This window comes from Parus major, chromosome 3, assembly GCF_001522545.3.
Source record: "Parus major isolate Abel chromosome 3, Parus_major1.1, whole genome shotgun sequence".
NCBI lineage: Eukaryota > Metazoa > Chordata > Aves > Passeriformes > Paridae > Parus > Parus major.
The window spans coordinates 43,692,450-43,720,154 of NC_031770.1; the positions used below are offsets into that span (position 1 = coordinate 43,692,450).

Consider the following 27,705-nt stretch of genomic DNA (forward strand, 5'->3'; position numbering starts at 1 on the left):
TGAAAGACAACCGTGTCTTGTATTTATCCTATAAACCTGCCTCATGCTCAGAAAGAAAATGAAGTTGATGCTCTGTACACTTGTGTCTTGAGAAGAATCATCAGAGAAGATTTTGTTTTTTTATAGGAACCTCATATAATACTGCATGTAATTTTACAGATTCCTTTATAACTCTGAAAAGTAGGGAGGACAAAATTCCTTGGAGACAAGGCTTATAAACTGGCATGTGCACAATCAGGTTTATTATTTCTTTTTAATATTTCCTCTGCAGGTCTTATTTATGAAAATAACTATAAATTATATTGTAAGGCTATGGAGGGTAAAATTCCTCTCCCTCTCTTTAAGAAAGTACTTTCTTGACATTTAAGCTTGGGTCAGCATTGCCTTTTATGCAGACACATAGAAGAGTTGTTAAGGCATCATATAAAGGGTCATTATTATACTTTGCTTTCTAGGATGCATTCTGAAATTTTAAAAGAAATCTTATTCTAAGTGGGTGATAGGCAAAATCCAAGAGTATACAGAGGTGAGAAATGAAAATAAAACCACATTTCAAGTAAAATATGATCTGGCCATTTTTTTGTTATTATTTTCTGCTGATTTTGTTCACTTCCATTATTTTCCACTATGGACTTAGTTGATATTCATTCGGAATTCAAAAGACAAATTTGACTTAAATCGTTCAAATAAAAAAATTTCAAAACTTATTTCAGAATTTTTGTAAGTTTTTTTGTTAACCTGTACCCTTCTTCAGAAGCCTCTGATTCAGTGAATGGGCATTTTGTTTCACTGGAAATTAAATGAAAATAAACATGTGCAACTTTTTAACCAACATGTGTAGAACAATATTGTGGAGGAGATGTTACCCTCAAAAATCCAAACCACGCAAGTTCCTGCAGCTCTTCACTGGAGTTATAGCTGCCTAATCCTTCATGGGTACATTCTCTTGGCATTTCAACTACTATGGCTCCATTTCTGTACTATCCAGTCCCTTAAAAATACAGTAAGTGTCAGTATTTTTTAATCTGCATGTTTACTGTTCAAACAACAAAGTTCTTACATGGGAAATTTCATGTTTCCCTTGGACAGCAGGAAATTGATTTCAAGCCATTCTCAGTTATTGTATGCCACTTGAGAGACCTTAATGTTCTAGTAGCAGAGATGAAAGCCATTCAATTTCTGTTACATATTGCTCTGGTTTTGGCACGTATACTAAGGTGTTACACAAATTTAATGCAACTAGCAACATCAAAGTTTTTTGAAGGATTAGTCTATTCTATTCTGTTGGGAGAAAGGTCAAAACAAGCAAAGCTGCTTAGAAATCTCAATCTCAGAAGCAATGGACATCGTATTTTCTAACATCCCTCCTTTTTGGCACCAAACTCATCAGCTGTACTCGTTCACCTCATGTGACTGCTGAATTTCTCAATCTTTCAGAGGCTACTTTTCAAAGATTGCTGTGCTCTGTGCTGTTCAGTCAGACTCTGGGATGAGGGAAGATGCCATCACAGTGTCTTGAGACCTCCTCACTCCACTTCCATGGTCCCCTCCTTGCTCTGCTGCTGTGTGCAGGATTTGGATGACTTTGCTGTAGAACAAAAAGTAAGAGAGTACAGGGCAGAGAGTGCTCTGGTTTTGTGTTAAATGGACATCAGCAACGCAACTAAAAAGGCAGACAAATTTCAAACAGAAAAGATTCACCTGTTCTTGAGAGGAGGTACTCTAAAAATGACCACAAATACAAGAATTTAGAAAAGATTATTTCCTTTCTATATCCCATTTACTTAATGCATCTAGGGGCAATTTGTGCATTGTAAATGTCAGCTTCTCTGTTATGTCAGCAAACTCTCAGCTTTATTTTTTGTATAGCTTTCTTTCTTTTCATAGACTAGTTGCCAAGTTAATGGTGTGTGTTTTGGTATCTCCTGACTCACCAAGTGACACCAAAAGGCACTGAGTGTGCTTTCCTGTTCCCAACTATCTCCAGTATCCCATCATGGCACTGAACAATTAGTACTTAGGCTATGAAGTCAATTATTTTATGCCCTTGGCCCAAGGCTGGCAGTGCCAGGTGTAAGCGCTTACAGGGCTCTTTGCCCAGCTGGAGCCACATCTCCACACAAAGTCTCCCTGACAATCCACAGGCATAAAGGTGCAAATGAAATATGTGTGTGAGGGTATATATATGTGTTTCAGTAACAGCTGTCTCAGGGTGTTCGCATAGCTAATTTTATCATTGAGATACTTCTCTCCTCTTTGTTTTGCCTCTTGTCTTGTTCCTTCTCCCAAGACACAGCAGCACTGCTCCCCCTCCTATCAGCACTGTACTTCTATATCAGCAAAGCACAGAAGCCAAAACAACAACTACTAGAAAAGCACTTTATTCTTGCATACTTTTTTTGGTCTGCCTATGCCAACCACTACAAAAATCCAATTTACAGGAGGCCAGCTGGCCAATTTCTTCTAAAAGTTTCATTCTGTCTGTTCCAAAAAGTACTAAGTGGTTCAGGTCACAGCTGAAGAGGACAAGCTGGATATAAATCACATCAGGCCATGCTTAAGATATCCACAAGCAATTGCTGCACAGTTTCAGAGTCTGCAGGCCTTTCACACCCAGAACATCCACTGACGTCAATGGAAATTTTGGATGATGATGGAGAGCAGTGATGATGTTGACTCCGGCAGTCAAAGCCTTGAGAGTCTAATGTTTAGGTTTTCTCTGCCTCAGTTTGTATATGCTGTCCCTCACCACACGCCAAATGCCGCACAAATGCTTGACTGCATTTACCTCAACACAGCCCTGGGAAATAACAGCGAGCCTGTACCCTCATACCCCACTGCCAAGGGGGGACAGGCTGGCTGGGGAACTTGTCCAAGCTCACACTGAAAATTTGTGATAAACCATCACTATGGACCTCAAATTCTGCCTCCTAGTGCCCTTTCCAAGTGCTTTTCCTGGAAGGCTTTCCACGCTTTTCATCTTCTCAGTAAATGAAGTACTGAAGCATTGCATAAAGAGCCTCTCCAGACTGCTGGGACCTGCAGGGAATTGCCTAATCCACTTGGGTTACATTAAAAGTAATGTGGGTTTGTGGTTCAGTGGTTCTTCCAAAAAACAGTTTGATTAACTAACATTTGAAAGGCCAACAGTAGCAAATCCATTCACACTGGGCCAGGCAGGACACAGTTTAGTTGTGGCTTTGGTGCCAGTGTATCTCCCAAGCCACTCAAAACACAGCCCCTGCTCCTTAGTGCAACACCCACCTGCAGTGGGCAAGGAAAAAGGCCCTGAAGCAGATGTTCTGACAGCTGGGATGTCCCCCAGAGCGGGGCTGTGTCCCCCCAGCTGGGCCCAGGTGGCTGAGGATGCTGGTGATGCTGAGGTGCTGCTGTGCTGCTCTCTGTCTGGGAGAAGCTGCACCTGCAGAGGTGAGAGGCCTTCCCTTCAGGCAGGCAGAGCCCCAAGGGGTTTTCTAATTGCAGCTGCAGAGGATAAAAGTGAGGAACAAGAGCCTTTAGGGGAAAGGTCCCTCTGGAGACCCAGCAGCCCCAGGCCACTTCCACATGACTGGTGCAGTGGGAGATCCTCAGGAAGGTCTGAATTCATCAGCACTAAGTTGCTACAAGCAGTCAGCATCCTGTTTTTGAGGGTGGCAGCAGTCATTAGGTGCATGGTACAAGCAGGAGCATTCCTGCTGGGCTTAGGCCTTAAGGACACCTACTCACCAGCCAGTCTCCTGGGATGAAAATACTTGCAAGTGCCTGCAACACCTGGCTATGTCAGCATGCTCCTTGAACTGAGCATTCCTTGTCCTTGTTGCTCCTTGATGAACCCAGGATGAGGAAGAGGTGCAGTCTTTAACTAGCAGTGCAGTCTTTAACTAGCAATGGTCATCTTCAAATTTTATGGCCAGCCATAGTCACTGCACAAATCAGATTTAAAGAATCAATGTGACATTTGCTTTGGGCAAGAAGGCTGTTTTAAGGGAATTACAGAGCCCTGTTATGGATTCCAAATTTCATTCTTGGGCTTCTGTGAACTCTTGAGTAAATGCTGTCTGATGACGTGGTGCTGCTCATTTTCTCAGCTTGCTCCACAGCTCCCTAAGGACTGTCATTAGCTTCCATACAGATCATGAACTGCTCCTCACAGCCTGCCGTGGCTGCCTGTGCCTGGCTGTACATGGTGCTGTTGGAGCTGGCAGTACTTTGCCTATACTCCATTCAGCATGCTCTTCATCCCACCCCACTGTGCAAATGGGTCTGTTCCCTCCAGCTCATCTTCCAACCCCATCTCAGACACCAGCAGGAACTGTCCCTCTGCTTGCATAATAACCCTCAGGAGCCTTTGGAGCTTTCATTCCCTTCCTTCCCCTTTCAGCTTCAGGCACTGTGGCTGTGGAGGGGAATGACCAGTGTGAGCCCCTCGGGGCCACTGCTCTGCTGGGCTCTAACAGAGATTTGAGGCCAATCCTGAGTGCTACACCAGGTCAAGTCCAGGGCTGCATTTCTCCTGGGCTAAGAAAAAAAGATGCTCCTCAAAGCAGTCTTTGAGTGTAACTAAAAAGCTCATTTTTGTGTTCAAGTGTGATGCCTGCCTGGTCTGTGGGTGTTTGGAGCTCGCACATAGCAACAGTCTTACATTTTATTTGTATAATGCCAGTTGTCTAGAAGAGCATAAAGTACTTCAGGCTCTGGGTACCTCTGGGGTGTAAAGGCAAAAAACGTTGGATAATTCATGATAATTTCAGATGCATGACTGCTGAAGGTATCTTGTCACATTAAAAGCTTCTTGCCAGGAATACTTGCTGGATTTTCTGAAATGTGGTTCGGTCTTGTTCTTTTAAACTTTTTTTTTATTTATATGTTAGTTTAAACAGTCTCTCATTAAGGTTTCTGAGTCTGTTCTAAGACTTGTCTTGAAAATATGTATTCAGGTGGTTTGTAAGATTTGTATTATTTGCTTCTTTTGGAGCCATTCTGGTGTATTATGTAAATCCATAGCTAAGCATTTCCTGGGACCATTTATTGTGCAAACGTCTAGGATGGCACGTGCACAGAGCTGAGCAAAACCAATTGCTTCTGTCTCTCTAGTTCAGAGAAGGTCAGTCTGTGGATTTCTTATTTCATTTATTTTTGGTTTAATTTAAGAGAAAACAATTTTCTCATTCCATTACCTATTAGAATGTATTTTCTGCAAATGAGCTGGAAACTCCCAGAACAGATAAAAGTTTAAAGGCAGAACACCAGCCCCAAACTAAGTGCAGAAACAAGTAATCAAGTCAGTCACAGGCACAGACATTTAAAAGTGGCAGCTGTATGCTTGATTGGCTTCTGTGGTAATTTCTTGCATTTAATAATTGCTTGCAGAAAAATAAGCATGTGACAATGGGCATTAAAAAGCCATTAGAATATTTTAGATAAGCCACCCTTTACATCTGTCTCTGGAAACCAGTGCAGTCACTCCAGGGCTGCAGTACCACCATTCCCATTAGGAAGGGTATAACAAGAGACAACCCTAGGAAGGGCTAGGGTTTGCAGCCCTAGTTCACTCCCCAGCATGGACAGACTGGACTGGATAAATACAGACATCTCTGAGGAGCAACAGGTCTGTGGCCACGGGCTGCAGCATTCCTCAAAGGCACTGCAGGCAGCAGGGCAAGGCACACCAGCACACCCAGGACAAGTCTCAGACCTCTGCCCCATGGAAACTGAGAATATTGTGCCCTCCCAGCACCTGGAAGCAGTTTTCCTGAGGAAAGCTTCAGACAGGGGTATACAGGTTTTGTTGTAGGAGCCTCAGAGCAGCGGGGCAATAAAAGCCATGGCAGGAGTCCTGGGCATCTCTCTGCAAAGTGCTGAGGCTAGCGGGTTTATTCACAGCATTTTATGATCTGGGACACACCACAGGAGCCTCTGTGCAACTGTTCTGCTGGCATGTGAACCTGTGGTGACTCAGGAAAAAGGCACTCAGGGACTGTCTTGATAAGTAACAGGAGCTGGCTATAAAATAAACATGCAGGAAAAGCAAATCCCCATATCTCTGAAGGTGCAATCAACAGGCAGCCCTCATCCTGCCACTTTAAAGCACCCAGAGATTTTGCTTCTCTGTGCCCCAGCTGGCACATCTGTAAAATGGGTTTCATTACCTCACCCTTTTCTTGCACTGCTTTGAAATCCACCCACCTGAGCAGCCAATTTTGTCATGGCTACCTTTTGGGTCAGTGCTGGCTCAAAGGGGAAGGAAGCAACGCTGGAGGCATGATCCTTTTTTCTGCAAAACACTACTTTCCTGGACACCATTCTTGAAGAACATATCGAGTTAACTTGCATTTTTTTATCTGTACAGCAGTCATACTTACCTCCACTTGTGAGCTTAATGCATGAGAGATGCTGTGGTCCTAACAGGATGAATTACAAAAAACTTCCTTGTGGGTTTTTTTCACTGGGCAAAATTAGACTTGAGTCTAGTTTCCCTCTCTCCTATTACTGTCAACTCATCTTGTCTGTCTGCTTTGCTTTTGCTTACTACAACTGGCTTGTGAGTCCTCACAGAAGACATGGCATGACATTTTAGTCCATGTCTTTTTTTTGTACATTGAGCAGAAAATGTAAGACTGTTGCACATCTGCAGATTATTTATCCATGCAGGCCTAATTGGTGCAGGGATTAGCAAAACATGTTTTGCCTGCCAATCTCTAATCAAGAAGACAGATTCACTGGCACAGTGGTGGCTTTACTGTGCTCCAGGGAGGTGATGCTCACTCTGCTGAAAATCAGAAGCAATTTAGCCAAATTCAATTTGCAGGTACAGACCTTTCAAGGTCAAAGTAAGAAGCACAGTCTACAAAGAAATAATATTACCCTCTAAGAGCAACAGCAGATCCAAATCTGGTTTGGAGGAAGAGGAAGAAGCTCCAGTATGAGCACTGAGAAAATGAAAAGATTCTAGCAAAAATTAACAGTCTGGAAAGGAGAAATAACTGGCTTGTCCAAAGTATTCCCATAGGATGTGTATTACTCCCAGAAATTTTCTACTTTATTGCAAATTTCCCAAAGATGTAATGGCAGTTTCAATGGCTTACAATTTTTTTTGCCATGGGTTTGTTCTGCAGGGAGTATCAAGAGACCAAACCCCTGCCCTGGGACAACACACTGTGTGTACTTTTTCTGGTTCTTGTCTACCTTTCCTCTTCATAGGTGGGATTTTGGTTTTGCAAATAGGGAAAAAAAACCATTCATTCCAGTGTTGGAAAGATTTTATAAATTCATTTGCACAAGGTTCAGAGAAGTAGGGAAACATTGTGACAGCCTAGCAATGGTTAAAGAGAAAACAGGCAGTGGATGGTGAATAGTGTTAAATATATAATTGTGAAATTGGTGAGGAAAAAGTGGAGCTTTACTGTCATATTTCATTTGCAAGTTTTATTTAACTACAACACCTGCTTTCAATATAATTAACTCTTACTTAGCATAGCATTTTGGCACTGATGACTACTGGTTTACTTCACTGGGGATGCTTGATTCCAGTGATGGAGTTATTTTGCTAGTATTGTGCTGGAGACTTGCCTAATGGAGTAGAGCTAATTTGCCATTTGCTGGGTTAATGAAGACACACACGAAAAAAGTTATGAGGAAGAACAAGATATAGCAGATGAAAGCTAAAGAAACCAGCAAACAATTTAGAGTTAAGACACCAAGAGAAGATTGTTGTGCCTTAGGCTTTTCTGTAGTATCTTTTACCCCAGTTCCTGTAGTACCGTAGCAGCCTTCAGGGTGTCTGAACATGGACATGGCACTTCTAGGTGGAAGCAAACTTCTCTATATTGCTGCTGCAACAATTAAGCCAGAACGTTTCCCTTCCAGTCTCCTTCCTCTGACATTTCCATTCCAGTCTTACACAGACCTTGGCTGTTGCCTTTGTTAATGCCTTGCATTTATATTTTAAACCAATGGCTGTGATTACAATGGAGCGCCAGCTCATGATGGCAGAATCAAGGAAAATAATGCAGGAAGATTATCTAAAAAAATACAGCATTACACCCTGCAATGCCACAGCTCCTTGCTGTGTGCTGCCACACTATCTGCACACAGCATGGCACTTGCAGGAATTTACTCCTCACATAGAGGATTACAGAGATTAAGGGGGAGATCATCTCAGCAGAGGAGCTCTGCAGGGCGGCTTCTCTGCCAAAGAGGAGCCGTGCTCAGCACAACCTGGGGATTCACAGGGCCAGGGTGCACATGAACTTTGCACCAACTTTCCCCTATAGCCTTTCTGGCTGTTGTCCACACCAAAGTCCCACTGTTCCATGGGCAAAGCATAGTGTTCCCAGCAAGGTAAAAAATGTATAATCAAGAGAGCACCAAAGCAGCTTTCAGGCTGAGGAGGCAGGTGGGAGCAGCAGGTGCAGGATTTCTGGTAATGTGACCAGGAATAGGTTTGGTCAGTCTAGGATGACAATTCCTCTTTTAACACAGTGTGGGGGTTAACATAGTGGATATGCCCATGTCTGTGCTGGGCACAGAAATAAGTGGACAGCAGGAACATCTGTGTTCAAAACTTCTGACAAAATATTTTAGATTAAGGTTGTTTTTTCTGGAGCCATCCCTGACTGTTTTGAGTTTACAGCAGAGGTTATACCACAGTCCTGCCTTGCTTCCCATAACTTTTTATCCACAGTTACTCACTGAAAACTCTTCATCAAATGCTTCCTGGTATATCTTCACAAGCTGTGCTATGGCACCAAGGGAAAACCAGTTTTCCCAGTAAGCAGTGGCAAACCGGGGAGGCAGTTAATTGTGAGAGTATTATTTATAATACTCTCTATATACTCTCTATAATACATATTTATTGTATGGCACATAGACGAAATACGCTACATTCTCCCAGATGCTCCTCATGCTTCAGTGAGGATGCCAGGTCCAAGGCAGCCATCTAACCCATCTACAGGAGTGCCCCTGTTTGGAACAACAGGGTTCACTGTGGATGTGGGTGCATGGCTGGCAGCACCCCCCACAGCCCCAGGAGTCCCCGGGGAGAAGCTTCCTTACAGCTCTGTGCTGGAGAAGGAAATCCCTGCCATAAGGAGGTCTCCTTTGACAGCTGGAGCCAGCCTACGAAAAGTAATTCACTCTTGGTGAAGCCAGACAAAACAGCTAAAAGGAAACATTATTGTATAGGGCAGAGAGACACTCCCAAAGTGAGCACTGAAGCTCAGGGTCATGATCCATGTCAGGGCAAGGCTGTCCTTTGGGGCAGCATGGAACTACACTGGATGCTTCAGGGATCCAGGCTGTGGTATCATAGGAACCCAGTGGTATTTACTAAAGAAGAATCAGACCCACAAGACAGTAGAAGCACACATTTTTACTGTATATGAAATAGCGATAGCCAGTTCTATATGTGGGGAACAGATTTTTGGCAGGAGGAATTTTTTTTCCCCAGGATGAATCCCAACATAAATTCCATTTTTGTCCTTTCATTTGAGTACAGCCTTCCTGTTCCTCTCATACTAATCTTGCTTCACGTCATTTAATTTAAACTGTGCCTGTGTTTTTTGTTTTCAGAGCATGAGGCTGACTGTCTATGACACTCTGGCAGTGGAACCCTCCATGGTGTTTTAGGAAGCAGGTTTAAGCCTCTAATGAAGTTTTGGACTGGCTTTTTCAGTGTGTCTCTGCTTCCTTTTGCACTCCCTGTGTCCCCTGTGGCAAGTGGCTGGTACAGTCACTGCCCTGACATCTGCTGTTCATCATAGGATGTGCAGGACTGAAGGGCAGACCTGAAGTGGGTAGAGTGTTTGTGGAAGGGGAGAATGGATCAGGGCCACATGCTGAGCACAGGCAGCATCTGTCAGGGTCGTGAGCATCCCTGAACAGCCCAGCACGGCCCCAGCACAGGGGAAGTCGGGCTGTGGTTTGTAGTGCAGATGGGCAGCTCGTTTACTGGTTCAGAGAGGCAGGGAACAGGTTTGGCAGGGAACAGGCTGCTGCCAGCAGGCAGTTTTGCAGAGGACAAGGAACACTGAACAACACAATGCAGAACCAGCAGCTCAAATTGAAGTGTCCATGTACAGCAGCCAAAGTACAGGGTCATCACATCCAGAGATGGGTACGTTCTGCATATGATTTGATACAAGGGACTGGCAAGCAACGAAGTCCAGTAAACACAAAAAATGTGTTTCCTCTACCTTGCAGTCTTGCACCTGCTGTAGCAGAGGGGCTGCAGGCTGATGTAGACTTGTGGATATGTAGATCTGATGAGGCTCAAATAATGGATGGGGTTTTTTTGGGTATTCATTTGGTACAGCCCTGTCTTCTGGGAAAGTGGATCAAAAAAATGCTTTCATTGGCATCCAAATAATGATCTTTACATGCCCAGTCTCAGGAAACAAACAGCTTGAAATTCATGACAGCAGTGAAAACGTATTCCTCCATCATTGTCAGCAGGAAATTTAATTCTGCTCAGGTTTTGTCAAAACACCCCAATAAAGTGCTTCAGGGTTCTGGGGAGTTTGCAGGTTTGAAAGTGAGCAATGGCAGTGCAGGCAGGGCACTGTGCTGGCTGCCCCACACACACCTTGCAGGCTGCTGGCCACAGCCCCAGCCCCGCAGGCTGATTCATTCCTTCTTTGTGTTCCTGATTTTCCACGCAGTTGGCAGCTTCCAGCTCTGCTGCCAGGCAGGAACAGGCTGCAGGCAGGTTTCCCCCCCATGCCAGTCCTGCCAGCAGGGCCAGGCTGTACCCCATCAGCTCCTGTGTCCTGTTGTCCACTGCTGCCTTCGGGACACAAACAAACTGCTGGTGCTTCTGCTCTTTGCACCAGGGCTGAACCTGCTCAGGGATTCACAGCATCCCCAGCCTGGACTGCACACATGATCTCCTGACTCCCCACTGCTGCTCCAGCCTGTTCCCAGGTGCTACCATGCCACATTCTCACCTCAGGGGGAGCAGGCAGCTGCCTGCTGCCCCCTCCTGCTCCTGCCCTGATGCTGTTGGAGATCTGAGCCAGGTCCCACCCCTTGGGTGGAAAAGCCCCAGACCGGGCTCCTGCAAGGCTTCTCCCAAGCCCCACACAGCAGATCAGATGGGCACCAGCTTCCCATGGCAGGAGCGGGGAGCTAGGGGCTTTGCTGCCAACCCTGGGCCCTCAGCATCCACAGGGGTGAAGGGAGGAGGATGGCCCCACCCTGCTTTGCCCCACAAAATGTTCACTGTGATGGGACTGGCGGAAAGAGTGAGATTTCACCTCCTGTCATCACCTCTCCCTTTGCTCTTTCTTTGCAGCCCCCTCCCATGTTTGCAGCCCCTGCCTGTTTGTACCCTGTGCAGGTGCTGGCTGTTGCAGCAGAAGCTGAAACTTGGTTTTTTTCTCCTCTTTAAGGTGTGTGCCTCTCTTTCCCCAAAGGAAAAGAAGAGGAGCAAAAAAAAGCCATATATTTGCTGCAGACTGTGACTGGCTTATGTAATAACACTGCCTTTCTCTCCTTGTTTTAGGGAGTGCTGCCGATTTTTTGGAGACAATGGCTTGACTTTGAAGGTGTTTTTTACCAAGGCAGCACCCTTTGGTGTTCTTTGGACACTCACAAACTACCTTTACTTACATGCAATAAAGAAAATAAACACTACGGATGTCTCCGTGTTGTTCTGCTGCAACAAAGCTTTTGTGTTCTTGCTTTCATGGATCGTTCTGAGGGACAGGTTCATGGGAGTGAGGGTAAGTGACTCCTTATCTCTGTCTCCCCTCTTCCCCCTCACCCTTGTGTCTTTCCTTTACCCCTTGCCTCCTGCTGGCTGGGTCAAGCAGCAGCCATGCAGACAGCTGCAGGGGCACAGAAGTCCTTGTGGAGCAGGGATGCATCTTTCCCTGCAGCCGTCCCAGGTGCCTGTGAGCTCCTGGAGCCCCTGGCTCCAATGCTTCTGTGCATATTCCATCAGGAAAGAGGTAACTTGCTCCAGAGTGTAGCACAAAGGATATATGTGCTGTCCCTGTGCTGCTGTGGAGGTGTGTCAGCCCTTGCCCATGCCTTCCAAGAGATGATTCCTAGGCTAACACCAGGCCTGGTTGTTTTTAACTGCACTTTCTCGCAAGCCCTGGCTACACACTTCTGGTCCCATCCTGGGAATTTAACAGTGATTTAATAATCACTTTTCTACGTGTGACAGCAGGCTTGCAGGGTGGGACAGTTATCTTTTGCAGGTGTCAGGTAGCAGCAGCTGCAGACAGGAGAGGAGAGCTGGGCTGCCCTCACCCACCTGTGGCCGAAACGTGTCTGCTTGTGTCACTGATGGAAGATCGTGAAAGATGTGGAAGATGTCCACAGGGACTTGAATTTGGCCAGCAGCTGTAGGCTGCTCTTCTGGTGGCACCCCAAATGTTTGCTTACACCTTTAGTTCTGCATCCCACACAAATGCCGCTGCAGCAGCAGCAACAGAGCCACGTGCAGGGGGTTCATCACTCCTCAGCTCCCTGCTGACCCTGCTGCCATTCTAGCAGCCCTCAGCATATATTTGGGTAACCCACCAGCCTGGGGCCAAGGAGCTCCTGCCAGGGCCAAGATCAACTGCAAGGAAAAGGCACCAGTGGGTCCCTCCTTCCTTGCTTTACCAATTAATATTAATTAATAATCAAGATCAACAGCAATAACTGTAATTATTCCTGTCTCCTGCCCACTAGAGGAGCTCCCTGCTTGGGCTGGTAGTGCTAAGAAGAGGTTGTTGCTTGGAGCAGCTGAGAGTTAACTTTTCAGGAAGTATTCCTCTCTGGCAGGAGAATTTGGCAGGAGAGTTTGGCCAGCCTTTCTGTGGTGGCAGCCAAGAGGCTGCTCAGGGGATGGTTGCAAAATGTACCTGCCAAAAGCTCGGTGTGGCCAGCTGGTGTCTGCCCACCCCTCTGCCCAAGTAGCTCTACCCTAAAAACAAACTCACAGTGTTTTTTGAGAGCAAAAGCAAGGATATCCTGAAATGATCCTGGAAGTCTCATTGTTATCTCATTGTTATCAAAGCTGGATGTGCTGGCCATTTAGATAAATGAAAATAAAAAAAGGTCTTTTTGTGTCTTCATCTCTCTTGTGGCACTGTCAGCTGTAGCACTGGTGGGACACCAGGAGAGATGGTGTATGGAGGGGTGACCACTGCAGTCTGCACCTACAGCTCGCTGCTCAGTCTGAATGTGCCATCTCTCACCCTGGAATATGGCTGTGGCATGGAGGGATAGAATCCAACCTGTGTGTGTAGGGATACCCACATGGGTGCATGCATGCTGCAGTAGAGGTGCTCCTTGGGCTCTCCTGAGTGCATGGCCGTGATGGAAGAGCACATCCATGCTGGTCAGGGACTTTCCAGCAGCTTCTTGGGCAGGTTGCCTTGTGCCATGGCAGGGGACATGCACTGGGGGATGAATCCTGTTCTGTATGCCTCCCTTCTCCAAGGGGCAGAAGGAGTGGAAGGAGCAGAGAAGCAGACCCAAGTGGTGGTCCCAGCCATGTCCAGCTGTCTTCTATTTCCTATCTGCACTACTTTGGGAAAGCAGCAATGAAGGAGAGAAGCAGAACAGGGGCCAGGGCAGTGGTGGCTGTGTGATACTCCTGCCATGTGTTCCAGCCTCTCCTTGTGGAACCTGGCATTGTGATATTTTGGCAGGGGGGCTTCCTGAGAAGGATCAAGCTGTCTCCTGAATCCAAGAAGGAACACAGCTGTCTCCTTCCCAGGCCAGCAACAAACCTGGGTGCAGGGAGAAGGGGTTTGCAGACAGACTGGGCTATTTGCTCTTAAACAGTTGTGGCATCCTGACCTGTGGCAATATGAGAATGAGGAGCAACTTGTCCTTAGGGATTGGAAGGGCACATGGCCGCACAGCAGTTCTACCACCCAGCTTTGTGTGGCATAGTGGGAGTGCCAGGGCACTCCTGTCCACAGAGGACATGGAGTCTTAGGAGAGAATCCTTTTCTTCCTCTTTCCTCTCCTTTCTGTACAGCCCATGTGAAAAGCAGCAGGCAGAAAGAGTTTTGCTGCTGGGGATAGCCTCAGGATGACCCCAACACACTGCCTTCTTCCTGGGACTGGCAACCAGGAGGAAAGACAGCTGCTGGGGCTTCGCTGGGAGTGACAGCATTTTCACCACACAGCCTGGCCCCAAAGCATGTGATCCCTCAGGGCACCCTCTGTCAGAGCTGCTGACCCTCTTGAAAGCACCCTTTGAGAGGGTACTGGCAGATAAGGCTGCAAGGGGGAGAGTGCCTTCCCATGCTTCTGCTCCACCCCCACACCAGTGCAGCAGGATGGATAGTGCCACAGCAAAGCTCTGACTGCACATTTGGGTGTCCCTGTTCATGCTCACTGACAGAGGCAAGGTGAGAAAGGCTCAGTGGGGTTAAAGCAAGTACAAGTACCCTATTTGACCTTCAGAAGTGCAACTACTAGCTCAATAAGCACATCAATCACAATTTGGTTGGAGTTTAAATGTAAGGGCAAGCTACAAGTTCCCATCTTTGTCATTCAGGTACTTTTAAGTGTCATCATCTCCCCTAATGAAGTTGAGCTTTTCCCCCTTGCCCTTCATTGTGCCCAGAGAAGGACTGACTGGGCTGTGAGCTGTCAAAGACACATAATGAAGCTGTGAGTGTCTGTACCACTGCCTCTGCAAACCCTGCAGTGCTGTGACATCTGTGGGCACTGTGGTGTGTGAGCAGCCTGTCACCACCACTAACAATGTGCTTGATAGAAAGGCTGAAAGGCTTTCAGAGTAGGTGTATGTGACACCCCTGGCAGGTCAACAGGAGACTGCAAAGTGAGGCCAAGACTCGTCTGACACTGGTGACGTGCTTGATGGAATAGGCAAGGACCTCTGCCCCAGCAGAACAGTTTGCAGACTGCATTTATTTGCTTCAATCTTTGACTTTGGTGTTTCCCTCCACGGTATGGTGAATAAAACAGCTCAGGATCGAAGAGAGCCATCACCTGCAAGTGCTTCCTATGTACACAACATATAGACAAGCACATCTGCCTGTGGGACTTGGAAATACATAACCTATCAGATCTCAAACTGTGGAGGCATGGAAGGTGCTCTGAAGCTGATCAGCTCCTGATGTTAAAAGCCAAGCTGGAGACTTTTCATTCTGCAGTTCATGCATGCACCCCTCAGGTTTCCAGTGCAGAGGCATTACAGCTGCCTGTGGGGGTTGAGGCAGGCTCCCTCCACTGATTCACCTGTAGGTGCCAGCTGGATGGTACAGCCTGAAATGTGTTTGAGGTCCTCAACCCTCCAGTGAAGGCTGGACAAGCCCCTCCACGGTGAAGGAGGACAGCCACAACTGGAGCAGCTGCTAGAGGAAATGCTGCATCTCCCACTCTTTGTCAACTCATCTGTAGCACAGCTGATGCTGAAGGAAGGTATGGAGTTGCCATCTTTCAGCTAAGCCTGAGCCATGGACCTTGCAGCTCTCTAAGAGCCATAGTGAGTCAAAGCAGAGGTGCCGCTGCCCCAGAAGCCTCCCTGCAGCAGCTGCCTGTAGTAGACACCTAGAAAAATCTAAATAGGAAAAGCCTGTAATGATATTTCCTCATGAGACTTTCCAGCCTCCAACAATTTGAGGCTCAAGGACTTCCTGAGATGGAAGCAGTGTTTCTATAGCTAATAGTCATTCACTGAATTTTTTTCTTCTATGAATTTATCTTTGTAAGCTTTTCACATCCACAGGGTGCAACCACAAAGCTTTCCTTCACTTAATTATGTGTTGGGTGAAGGCAAATTTCTTCTTCCTTTTTCTGCACCTGCCTTATGCTTGTCTCATTCAATGACCTTTTTTCTTGTGCCTCTGAAGCCACACAGAGTGTATGGATTTTTATTTGACAATCATCAGCACACTGGTGAGAGAGCTGCTCCACACTGCTGTAGAGCCATGCAGGGGGGGTTCTCTCCTTGCCTTTAAAAGAAGTCTGTCCTGGACCAATGGGCCCAGTTACACCACCAGAAAACTTCACTTTAGAAGTGATGTCCCACAGCTGTGCATGTAGAGACCAAATGCCAACAGGGCTGCAAGCCAAGATGCTGTATCTGAACCTCTCCAAATCTAAAGTGTGTATACCCAGCCTTTGCAGGTTGTACTGGGCTCCACCCTGTTCAAGTCAGAAATCAGCATTCTGCCTTTATGCCACCCTGCCATTATACAGCAACACCTGTGGAGAAACTGATAAGATTTTGTTTGCAAAACTAGGCCATTTTCGTGTTAGGTGAGATTGAAGGCATTGATGTCAGTGTGCAGGAAGGATGTGCTGGATGATTGTCTGGTTTCTGGGTGTCCCCTGGCACCAGCCCCGCTTAGCCCAGGGAGGAGGCTGCTGGTGCTGCTGGGGTTGGGACCTGCAGAAGTAAAGAGGCTAGCTCACCACATCTTGCTGATCAGGCAGCAGCAGAGCTTGGCACACAGACTTTCCCCCCTGCATCTTCACAGTAGCTCCGGTATCTCTGGTGGGAAGCAGGTAAGGTGAGAGGAAGCCCATGGATGTGTAGGCAGCTGCAGCCTGTGGATGGGGCTTAAAACCCCAGTGTGGTCCTGGGAGAGGGAGCAGATGGCTGACACTTACCCATCTGTGGATCAAAATAAACTAATGTCCCAGTCATCTGGGAGGTATCACGGTGACTGTGCAGCCAAAAGGTATGTGGTGTAAGCAGGGCATCCCTCAGAGCCATGCAGAGCAAGGAAGCATGAGCATACAAAAAAGCCCTATTCACCCCAGAATGAACACCCTGAGAGGCTGAAGGTATCTGGCAGAACAATCCCAGAGAAGCCAGGGGTTTCTTGCTGACCCTGGGAAATCTGGGCAGCACATCCCCTACCTTTGTGAATGCTCCCTGTTTGGGAGACACCCCTCAGGCATTGCAGCGTGCGTAGCTGGCTGAACAAACCCTCCTCCTACTCTTTGCAATGACTCGTCTAGACTGGAAAGTAGTTTCATGAATTTTATTCCCCTGTTTATTTCTATAACCTTTTTCCTCCAAAACTTCAATAGGACTCAAAGCCTTTTCTGCAAGCTCCAGGGAATTATTACTTGTGTATTATTGTCACGCACAGGCTGCAGGGACCCAGTGATGGGGAAGCTCAGTGACAGAGATTAAATCCCCACTTCAGCTCAGTCAGAGGCCCTGAGCCCTGCAGTCTGGCCTGTTGCACACACCCAAAGCAGCCACTCCTTTGCAGCTCTGCCTGCAGCTTCCCTGCAGCCAGGGAAACCACGAGGGCAGGCAGCATCTGCTCCCTGGGTATTGGCTCAGGCTTGCTACTATTATCTACATAAGCAGACGATGCAGAAGTACTGTGCTTGCATGTAAATCTGCCTGCCTCCTTCTCCACCGTGGGGGTTGTCTAGTAACACTTCCTTGTTTTCTTTGTCTCCAACCAGATCGTGGCTGCTATATTTGCTATTGCAGGGATAGTTATGATGACGTACGCCGATGGGTTTCACAGCCACTCCGTTATTGGGATAGCCCTGGTGGTGGGCTCTGCCTCAATGTCTGCTCTCTATAAGGTAAGAACACCCGGCTCTTTTCCCCCCAGAAGGATGCCTGTCACCCTCATCACTCACTTTGGCTGTTCTTGTCTTACTTGCAAACCTCTGTGCAGTTCAGTGCCATGTGCCCTTGTTTGAGAGCTCTGCCACAAACACACTGGTTCTGCAGCACTGCATTCAGGTGTTCACTTGCTTTGATGTCTCCTCTCACTTAGGATAAAAACTCCTATTTCCTTGAAATAGTCTCCTCCAGTGCTCCTCAGCCAGAGGGATGATTTACAGATATCCCACCTTCCTGAAAAATGAGTTGGATTTTCCACAGATTCTGGATTTAAGCAGTCATTCTGGAAGTACCCTGCAGAGATTTAGCTTCTTCAAGTCACTTTGTTACTTCACTTTGCCAGTCCTCCTTCAGTGGCATATGTAGCCTGTGTTGGGCTTAAAGCATTGCTCATCATGGATGCAATCACATCCTTAAAATGCAAAGCACATGCCTATGAATCAAGAGCTCATCCTAAGCAGCTGGGTAAGCTGCACTACGTGTAAGATGCAGCCTTCTCTGCTGAGCAGAGCCATTTCACTCAGCCTGAGACACTTCTGGGCACTTGCTGCCCACAGTGCTCAGAGTCACAGTCCACAGTGAGGAATAAGCATTTGTAGAGAGTGGTTTGCCCACCCTGGCTTGGATGTGTAGATTAGGAGACGTAGACAGCTTCATCTGGTCTAATGAATTGCACTGTAGCAGTCATACCAGAGGAATTGGCCAGGAGAGCCCTGCAGCCCTAACACCAGCAGTCCAGGGAAACTTGCCAAACTGAGAAGCATCTGCCTGTGCCCCTCAGCACAATGCTGTGATGCTTTCTGCTCACTTTTTCAGCTGATATCTTGCATTAGGAAGGTCATGAAATTCCATGCAGCTCATTCCTCTAACAGCATTTCCTTGCAGGACCAGAGACGTGGCCCACCAAACCAGAGAAAAGGAAAGAGCCAGAGCCTAGCTGTGCTCCCTTCCTGTGACACTGCTGCTCTTTCTGGGAACGGGAGTGTCAGGGCTGCTCCAGCAGAGCCCGTGCACAGGAGGGTGGTGGTGGCAGTGCCAGCAGGGTGTTACTCTGCAGTGTGCTCTGCATGCCAGCACAGATGAAGCTCTGCAGCATGTTGTGCAACACATTCTACTGCTGCTGCCACCCTGCTCTTGCTCTCCACGGTCTGGCTCAGTGTCCATGAGCTGCCAAAGGGGCAGGCAGATCTGCAGGCAGACAGATCTCACCATGTGCAGCAGAGCCACTGCCTATCTGGGGTAGGAGGACAGGTCGAGGTGTCCCTTCTGGGGGCAGCACAACACGCTGGCCTCAGCTGGCAAATGAGGAGTAAGTGGCTTTTGGGACATTTTGCTCCACACTGCAGAGCAGCAACACTGCTGCACTGGGCACGGCTGTGGGATGGTGGGAGTGGGCAGAGCCCTGCCAGCATGGGAGCCCTGCAGACTTGCCCGCTCTGTGTAGGCAAAGGAGAGAACTGACACTGGTGATGGGGACTGCCAGTGCAGCACAAACCACTAAGTCACACTGGCTGGCCTATTCTGCAGAGGAAAACTCTTCCCAGACCGTGGTATCCAACAGAATCTCCGCAGCTGTGGTGAAAACCGATGCAGACTCCAGATGAGACCTGTCCACAGGCAGACCCCAGCCACAGATGGGCTGCTCACATCTTTCACTTCTACTGTCCTTTTTTCCTTCTCCCACTAACAAAATGAAGATTTTAAATCCCTCCCCGCAGTCTCATTGCCCATGCTGTATCTGTGCTCTTGGCTTAGGTCTGCTGCTCTGCTATCTGCCTCCTGGAGATGGGTTCCCAGGGAGAAGGTGGAAAGACAGCTAGTCAGCATGGACTGTGCTTGCCTGACACCACAGCACTGCTCAGGTGGCAGCCAAAGGCCTGGACCAGTGATGTCTCATGCAGGGAGACTCTTCGTCTAGATTGCTTCATCTCCTCTCCTCCCCTCCCTCTGTCCTGCTCCACAGTCTTCTTAAAGTCAAGTTTTCTGGAGGTGCAGAAAAAAGACTGAAGGGTCTAAGCCAGGGTTGAAGGGTCTAAGCCAGGGTTGAAGGGTTAGTGACCTTTCCTTTCAGGACACGCACAGACAAAGGTGCTGAATCCCCTTTCTGCCTGGACTCAGTTGGCAGCTGTCCCTGCCTGTGCTCCAGGGGGTGCCAGGAGGGTGAAGGCTGGGCCACAGAAGCTGCTCACCACAGTTTCACGAGCAGCCATCCCAAGTGTCCAGCAAGCATCACTGCACAGGGGCCAGAACAGAACACCAGCCTTCCAGGGATGTGGTGAAAGAGAGTTAAACCCATGTATTTTCCTCTCTTAGGTTTTATTCAAACTTCTTTTGGGCAGTGCTAAATTTGGAGAAGCTGCCTTATTCCTGTCTGTGTTAGCTGTCTTCAACGTCCTCTTCGTTACCTGTATTCCTGTCATCCTTTATTTTACCAAAGTGGAGTACTGGAGCTCTTTTGACATCATTCCTTGGGGGAACCTCTGCGGATTTTCAATTCTCTTATTGAGTGAGTAGATGGGGGGGTGCTCTCACACTGCCTGGGGTGGAGGAGGGTGCCAGAAACTGGCCACTGGTGGAAACTGCAAGCATCTCCCATACTGGAGCTGTTTTCTCTTCTTCTCATCTTAATTATTAGCTTGAGGTATTATGAGAGGGCCCATTCCTAGGAGCAATGTAGACCTCACTTCTGCTGTTATTACCACACCAAAATACTGTGTCTCTCTTTAGAAGGTGCTGTGGGACTAAACTGTAAAGCTTGTCCTAACTCCTACTCATGAACTCTGTGGGACAGAGACAGGTAACATTTGCCCAGGCTGTGATGGAAGCAGCCCTGCTGGGAGGGCAGTGCCTGGGGCTCATCAGCATCCCCACAGCAAGGAGGTTAGACCAGGCCAGTCAAAGCCAGACTCCAAAGCCTCTGCTGCCTGCAGTAATAGCTCATTCCTACTCCTAAGGAGGAGGAAACTTTTGAAAATGTAGTGTTGCACAGTGATGGAAATTTTGATAGGAAGCAATCCTCTCTTCTGCTGCCACTGCTGTGCCACAAAAGGAGTCCACTGGGGAGGGATGCCAACCTAAGTTTTAAAGGTTATCAGAAACATGATGTTCATTGTTAAACTAGATGTGTTGACTTGCTGCTGCAGTTGGTGCCTAAACTGGATGATGGAATCCCCTCTCCTAAAACATTAATTTCTACTGGAAATAGCTCTTCTCTACCCCTGTCTTGAGTCCCAGCTTCTTTTACCCAGAACAATTACAACTCCAGAAGTACCTTAAGTTACTTATCAGTGGACTCAGTGGAAGGAGTGTGCAGAACTTGGCAAGCAATCCCTGGCATGTGCAATAAATGGGAACTACTGGAAGACAGTCGAAGCCCCAGCTCCCAACAAGCTCAGTATTGGCAAGGCTCTTCTGAGTCTGCTATAGCTGATCACCTTAAAACAAGGGTGAATTTGATCCAAAGCAATTATTAATTTGTCATGAAACACCCCACAAACTGCGTATGGTATTACAATGGAGTGATATTATAATCATTCCGTAGTAATGATATTATAATCTCATTGTACTAAATTATATGTAGCAAATTCCTGTCTGGAAGAGGGTTAGATTTACACCATCTTCCACCTGCAACTGGAGGCAGCTTTTCTACAAAAAAGCACCCAGACAGAACCTCCTGTTCAGCTGAAATCTCCCAGATGAAGAATGTTAAGTCTTTCAGCAGGGCCAAGGGGACCACTGGATCAGTGTAAAGAGTGGGAATTACTGCACGTGACACTGAGAGACAGGCTGTACCCAAAACCCACCCCGATCCTGCCACTAGACTCCAGAGGAATACAGAGTTCCCCAGAAAAAGCAATGTCTCAGACAGGTGGACATGCAGCAGGCAGAGCTTTGTCCTCTGGTGTCTTCAGGAAAAACAACAGAAGCTGATGTACCCTTTATTTGAACAACAGAGTAATAAAATATACGTGTTTCATTTTACATTCTTTCTGCCTAATTTCACTGTAGTAAAAGACATTTTTCTTTCCTTCATCAGCATTCAATATTCTACTAAATTTTGGGATTGCAATTACCTACCCCACCTTGATTTCTCTTGGAATTGTACTGAGTGTCCCAGTGAATGCAGGTAAGATTTTTCTGCATTTTAATGAATACATTAAATCCGTGGCCTTTCAAATACACAGCAGGGATAAAAGAAATAGATTTATTAAACATGTTTTGCACCTTCTCTCAAAGACTTACATAGATGACACTCATTAAAAATTTATTATTTATGTGTTATATATGTATTGTATAATATTACATGAATATTCATAGTCCCTAAAATTGGTTTTTAAATTACTGTCTGAAGAAGCCTGCATACTGAAAAACAAAGTTGATTTGAAGACATTCATCTCTGGGCTGGAATAAAGCCCCATGGATAAAGCAGAAATTAGTTTTTAATGATTTCTTCAAGGCAGGCTTAACACTAAATTCAAACTAATAAAATTGCTTACATTTTAGAGCAGATATGTACTAGTAACTCTGCTTGCTGTGGTAAATAACACTGTGGGTGTTTATCAAGAACACTGGACAATTCAATTTTGGACATGGCCTGGTACATTTCTCTGACAGTTTTTCTGAAGTGTAGTGAAAGCCAAGAGACTGCAGAGTCTGAGAGGGCTGGGCAGGGGAGTGCAGACACAGCCCCAACCTAAAGCAGTTCCTAAAACCCAGCAGGCTCAGCTGGTGCCACGGTGCAGGTGGCAGCTCCCAGCTTTATGCTGACTAAGTGCACAAAGAGCTGGGCACTGCTCCCACAGATTTGGCTACCAAAAAGGTGTGATCCTTCCAGAGTGTGTGGATGGCTCAGCCTGGGCAGGGTTTCTTACTTCACAGGGCACTCAGGGTGACAAGAAAAGTTTGCAAATCAGGAGCTGCTGTGTTGGGAAGGGAAATGCCCCTTTCTCTGTGTCCCTCCTCCTCAGCAGGAGCTCCTGTGCTGTTGGTGGACATACCCTGCTGTGTGGTCACCCAGCAGGAAATAGTGTCCTTGCCATCACTGCCCCCATGGCCATGTTCTCCTGCCACAGCCAGCCCTCAGAGCTGGGGAGGTGAGGGGGAGGACAGGGGATACCGTCATTTCCCATGTAATAACACCTGTTCAATATCCCACACAGTTGTTGACCACTACACAAGTGAAATTGTCTTCAATAGTGTCCGAGTAATCGCCATCATCATTATTGGCCTGGGCTTCCTCCTGTTGCTCTTGCCAGAGGAATGGGATGTCTGGGTAATAAAGCTCCTCACACGTCTCAAAGTCCGGAAGAAGGAAGAAGTTCCTGAAGGGAATGGAGACATTGCTTCAGGACTGCCTAATAAAAGCCGGAGAACTCGCCCTTCCATGTCATCCTTTGCTCATTAAATGCTCTTTTTACCAAAACTTTGTGGTTAACGTTACATATGATGATGCAAAGGTCTTTTCTTGGGAAGAAGCACACCTGTCCAACACGGTGTACATACCTGTACAGTTTTGATATGATCACCATCTAAAGCATCGAGTCTTGGCATGTCCAGTTTGCTTGTACTTTTTCCACATCTGATCTTTCACTTAAGTAGTACACTGAAAAAAACTGCAAACCAAGAACCTCTCTTCTCTTTTTAAATGAATGTAATATATAGTCAAAATATATTTGCATAGGTTATTTTAAAGAATGACTTTCATGAAAAGCAGGGCAGACATTTTGTACATTAGGTACTGAATGATGCATTGCACACTGTGATTTAAAAGAAACAAATGCTATGCTACATCACATGTTTATTTTTTGACCAGAGCTGTACTTTGAAAGTTTTCAAGGAGCAAAAAAAAAAAATGGGAATCTTTTTGGGGACGGGAAGACGGGGGGAAGAGTGGAAGGAAGATTTAGAAATCACTCTATGTAGGTGGGCGCATGTTGCGCTGCAAACAGGGAAAATTCAAGCGCAAAAAATGCTTGCACTAAAGCATAGAGAGAAAGCAGTCTAGAGCCCAAATCTCCTTATTCTGCGTATGACTGTAGTCCACATTTAAAACCATGCAAGAGAAATCCAGTGCCTTCTACAGAACTCTTGTCTTTATCCACGCAGAACCAGGTCCTGCTGCGAGGCACTTGCAAAAGCAGGGCTCAGGTCCGTGGCCCCGAAGGACCCCAAATTCCCACCGACATCAGGACGTGCCTCCCGTACACGCCGTGGCTTCTGTGGGAGCGTGGGGCCCAGGGGACTGCAAGTTGGAGCGCAGGAGACCTGGTTCTCTTCTCACTTCACAGGTTTTACCCCTGTGTGGAGCTGCGCTTGATTAATGCCAATGTGAGGAAGGGGAAATCTTGGTCACGTGTGGGACAATCCGACTGAAAATGAGCAAAGGGGCTGGCAAGAGCGTGGTTGCTGATGTACAGTCTGAGAGCATGGACTAAGGGGGTGAATCGCCAGTTGCTTTTACTCCATAATTGTGAGTGTTAAGAGTTAAAAATGTAAGATATTTACATCAAATGTAACACTTTTTATGAACCTTGTAAGCACCAGGATGTTTACTTATGCGATTTTGGTTCGCCATTAAATTTCTATCTGTGATAGATCACATGCTATGTATAAAGGGGGGGAAAAAAGGTTATAGTTTACTATTTTTGAAGTTTACATTGTTGCATACAAAATTAAAAGTGTTCTTTTGAACTGCTGCCATAGCCTAAGGTTCCTGCTGCCACTGAGGTCCTCTTTGTCTCAGGCAGGGGTGGCATCCACTTCAAAACATTTTAGCAAATCAACTTCAGATTCCATTATCTGTTTGGCAAAGCTAAATAATAAAAGATTTTAAACTCAGCCTCAGTCAATGCTATCCTTTTCCTTCTCTTGATTGAACTTTTATTGCAGTTCTGCTGTGGGTAGTATTTGGCTGAAGTGATCAGAAGGGAGAGACACGACCACCAAAGCAACCAAGGCTGCATCTCAAGGCACTGCTGGTGCATCTGTGCAAGACAGCAAAGTCTGCTCTACACTGCCTGGACAAATCCATCTAGAGCAATGCTGTTGGGCACCAGTCAGGAAACAGACATCCAGCAGAAGTAGACCAAAGGAAAAACTGATTTGAATGCATCAGTGAGCAGCTATACATGCATATGCTAACAGGTGTTTAGGGCCATGTGTGGGGCATGAATTTGTACATTAATATCCAGGCCCTAGTCCAGTCTGTGTGCTTGTCCCCACCCATACTGCTTGATGACCAGACACTAAAGACTTGTTAACAGAGATTACACCCCTGGATTTTTATATCTGTTTCTTTGGAAAAAGGAGGGTAAAGGCACAGGTACACAGGGTAAAGACAGGAGCACAGGTACAACTCCAATAACTGCATTGAGAGGCACACATAGAGACCTGACCTTCAAAACTCCCAGATTCAAGTTTATTTCATCTTTGGACAAATCATTTTGTCATCCTCGAGGATGTCATCCTCCCCAAGCCTTGTCCCTGAGCAAGGCCAGACAAGAATATATAAGTAGTCCATCCATTTTCAATAGCCCCAGAAAGTGGCATCTTCTGTGATCTCCACACTTCATTCTGTTGTGTGTTTGATGCAGTCTGTATGTATTCAAAAGGCTCCAATTGCCATTTTCAAAACTGCAACTAATGCGTGCTTTTAAACAAAAGGGAAGCAGGTTTTTAAGCATTCAGTATGGATTGGGGGGGAATTTATGCACCAGAATGGATAGCAGCATTAGTAAAACTGTGATTTACCAAATGCAACTAAGTCATTGCTTCTGTTGGCTCATCCTTCCTGAGAACAGGCTAAACACATGCAAGGACTGGATTTCAAACACCACTTCATGAACGATCTCTGTTCTGAGTGGGAACTGTGCAAATTAGATTTACCTGTGTGAAGCAATTCTGAGCTAGCCATATTAACCAGATGAAATGAACTACATTTCTTCAGGCAACACCTTGCCCTAAGCATAAGCACCTGACTTGACAGTAAGCCATTGAGTGGAAAAACCTTCCAGACAGTGAAGTCCAGTGAAGTCCATTAGGGCAACAAGAATGCAGCATGTCCATGTGGTACATGTGCACATCTCTAAGTGCCAAAGCATCACAGGTCTGAAGCTGAGGAATGAAAAAAACTGGGTTTTTTGTCAAAAACTTGTTGGAAAGAAAACCAGTTTTTGCTTTCTGCAGAAGGACAAGCCAGAGCAAACCCCTCTGAGAAGGCATTAGATGTAACCAGGCCACCCTTCAGCTGAAAGCAAGATTGAACTCCTGATCTCAGACTGTGAAAGGATACCCAGGACAAATTCAGTGCCTTGGAGAGGAGGGCTGAGCTGTGGCAGACTGTGCTGCTTGCCCTCAGAGGCACTGTGTGTGCAATCCCTGCAGCAGCCTGAGTCAGACCCGCTGCTGCCCTGTATGGACCCCACACTGCCCTGCAGGGCCCTACCTGCTCTGCAGCACAGAGCCACACGAGCCTGGAATTTGCACTTTTAGCCCACCATTGGCCACCTTGCACCTCTTCCTTAGGCAGAACTGCAGGTCCCTCCAGTGTGAGGCTTCTTCAGGTATCTCCTGCATCATCAGTGTGTCTCCTGCCCTCACAGAGCACTGCCAACCACAAGTGTGCACCCTTGGTCAAGGGCTGACCTTGACTGGCAACTTTCTGCCCCAGCTTAGCCCTCAAAGTGTCCAGTTACAACCCAGTGGGGTTGTTATAACAGCAAGTTGAGGGGAAAAAATTCTCAGAAAAGCAAATAGCATTACCAGACCTCACTGCAGCTTCTGGCTTTCACCGCTACACAATACAGCAGAGAGAAGGCACAGCAGTCCTCCTCCTGCCTTGTGTGCCTTTGTCCCTGTCCTGTTGTCTCCTGCTGCTACCTTTATAATAATTTTATATTGCAACTCTTCACAGTGACTGCATGAGCCTTTTATCAGCACATGGGTCAGAGATAGGCTTATTTTAAAAAGCTTTTCCTGATCTTCTGTCTAGAATGACTGCATTCATATCAGCAGTCTCCAGAAAACAGCCATGAAGGGCAGAAATCCAACCACAATAATCAACAGATGAACAAAAGACACTGAAACCAGTATGTAGCTTAAGTGTTTTGGGAGCTGAGGGTAGACTAGCAGGACCTGTAGATCACCAAGTTCTGGGGCTGAATTGGTATTTCCTGTGAGCCTGGGAACAAATCTCCCACCCTCAACTCTCCAGAGCATCTAAAACAAAACCAGAGCAACACTGAGCTGGTCAGAGTTACTAAAGATACTGTATCTTCAACTTACAGAGAAGGCAACATGACCAGGCTGACACCTTTCTGGTGAAAAACCTGTCTCTATGGTGTCTGCAGGCCCAAAAACAAACAGAGAACTGAAGGTTTCCCTGTGCAGTGAGTGAACATGAAAGCCTAGATGGATTTGCATAGCTCTGGATCATATTCCAAATAAACTCAACTGAAAAGTTGAGTTGTGCTGAAATAAGCACAACTGAAGCACACAGAAACACCCTGCTCTTCACTGAAAGGATGTAGATTCTCCAGCCCTTCAGAAGCCCTAGGAATAGCACCAGCCACCTTGTCTTGGCTGTGTGGGCTCAGACAGCAGCCTGGGACTGGGCATTTCCTCCAGGAAGGGGGAAAGAAAAGCAGCCAGAAGCAATGCAGTTCATGTGAAGCAGAAGCAGGGGAGAGCTGATGATAGAATCAGAAATAAATGCTTTTTGTGAAACACCTTCCAGGGCAAGATGCTCACCTGTCCATTACAATGTTTGAAGAAATGGAGTTTGTGCATGTGCTGTAAAGCCATAAACTACAGCAAGTTCAGCTCCATGTCCCCTGCTTGTGCTGCAGAAAAATTGGAGTCTTCTAGGCCTCCAAACCTAAACTATTCCTTGGTAAAGGCCAAGGCTGAGAAACTTCTTTCAGAGTCCAGTCCTCATGCAAGCTCACTCTGCAGAAACTGCCTGCAGAAATAGATTTTGATGGGTGAGTTTAATTACCTCATAATTTTTAAAGCAACCAGATTCTCTTCTTTTGCTGGCATGTTCTAGGGAATTTCCATAATAATCTGCACCTTATGCAAAAGTCCTGAACATTAAAAAGGAAGTAAGGAAAAAAAAGAGCATAAAGATCTTA

General features: G+C 46.6%; 1 protein-coding gene across 2 annotated transcripts in view; it reads left to right on the forward strand.

Annotated features, from left to right (window-relative positions):
• SLC35F3 (solute carrier family 35 member F3) overlaps positions 1 to 24,412 on the forward strand; it is a 163,915-nt gene extending 139,503 nt beyond the window's left edge. For both annotated transcript variants that reach the window (XM_015621114.2, XM_015621115.2), the window contains 5 exons: positions 11,501 to 11,720; positions 17,407 to 17,532; positions 19,889 to 20,081; positions 21,612 to 21,701; positions 22,735 to 24,412. In XM_015621114.2, coding sequence (XP_015476600.1) covers positions 11,501 to 11,720; positions 17,407 to 17,532; positions 19,889 to 20,081; positions 21,612 to 21,701; positions 22,735 to 22,979 — 874 coding nt within the window. In that variant the 3' untranslated portion in view covers positions 22,980 to 24,412. The remainder of the gene's footprint in view (positions 1 to 11,500; positions 11,721 to 17,406; positions 17,533 to 19,888; positions 20,082 to 21,611; positions 21,702 to 22,734) is intronic.
• Positions 24,413 to 27,705: the final 3,293 nt, after the last annotated feature.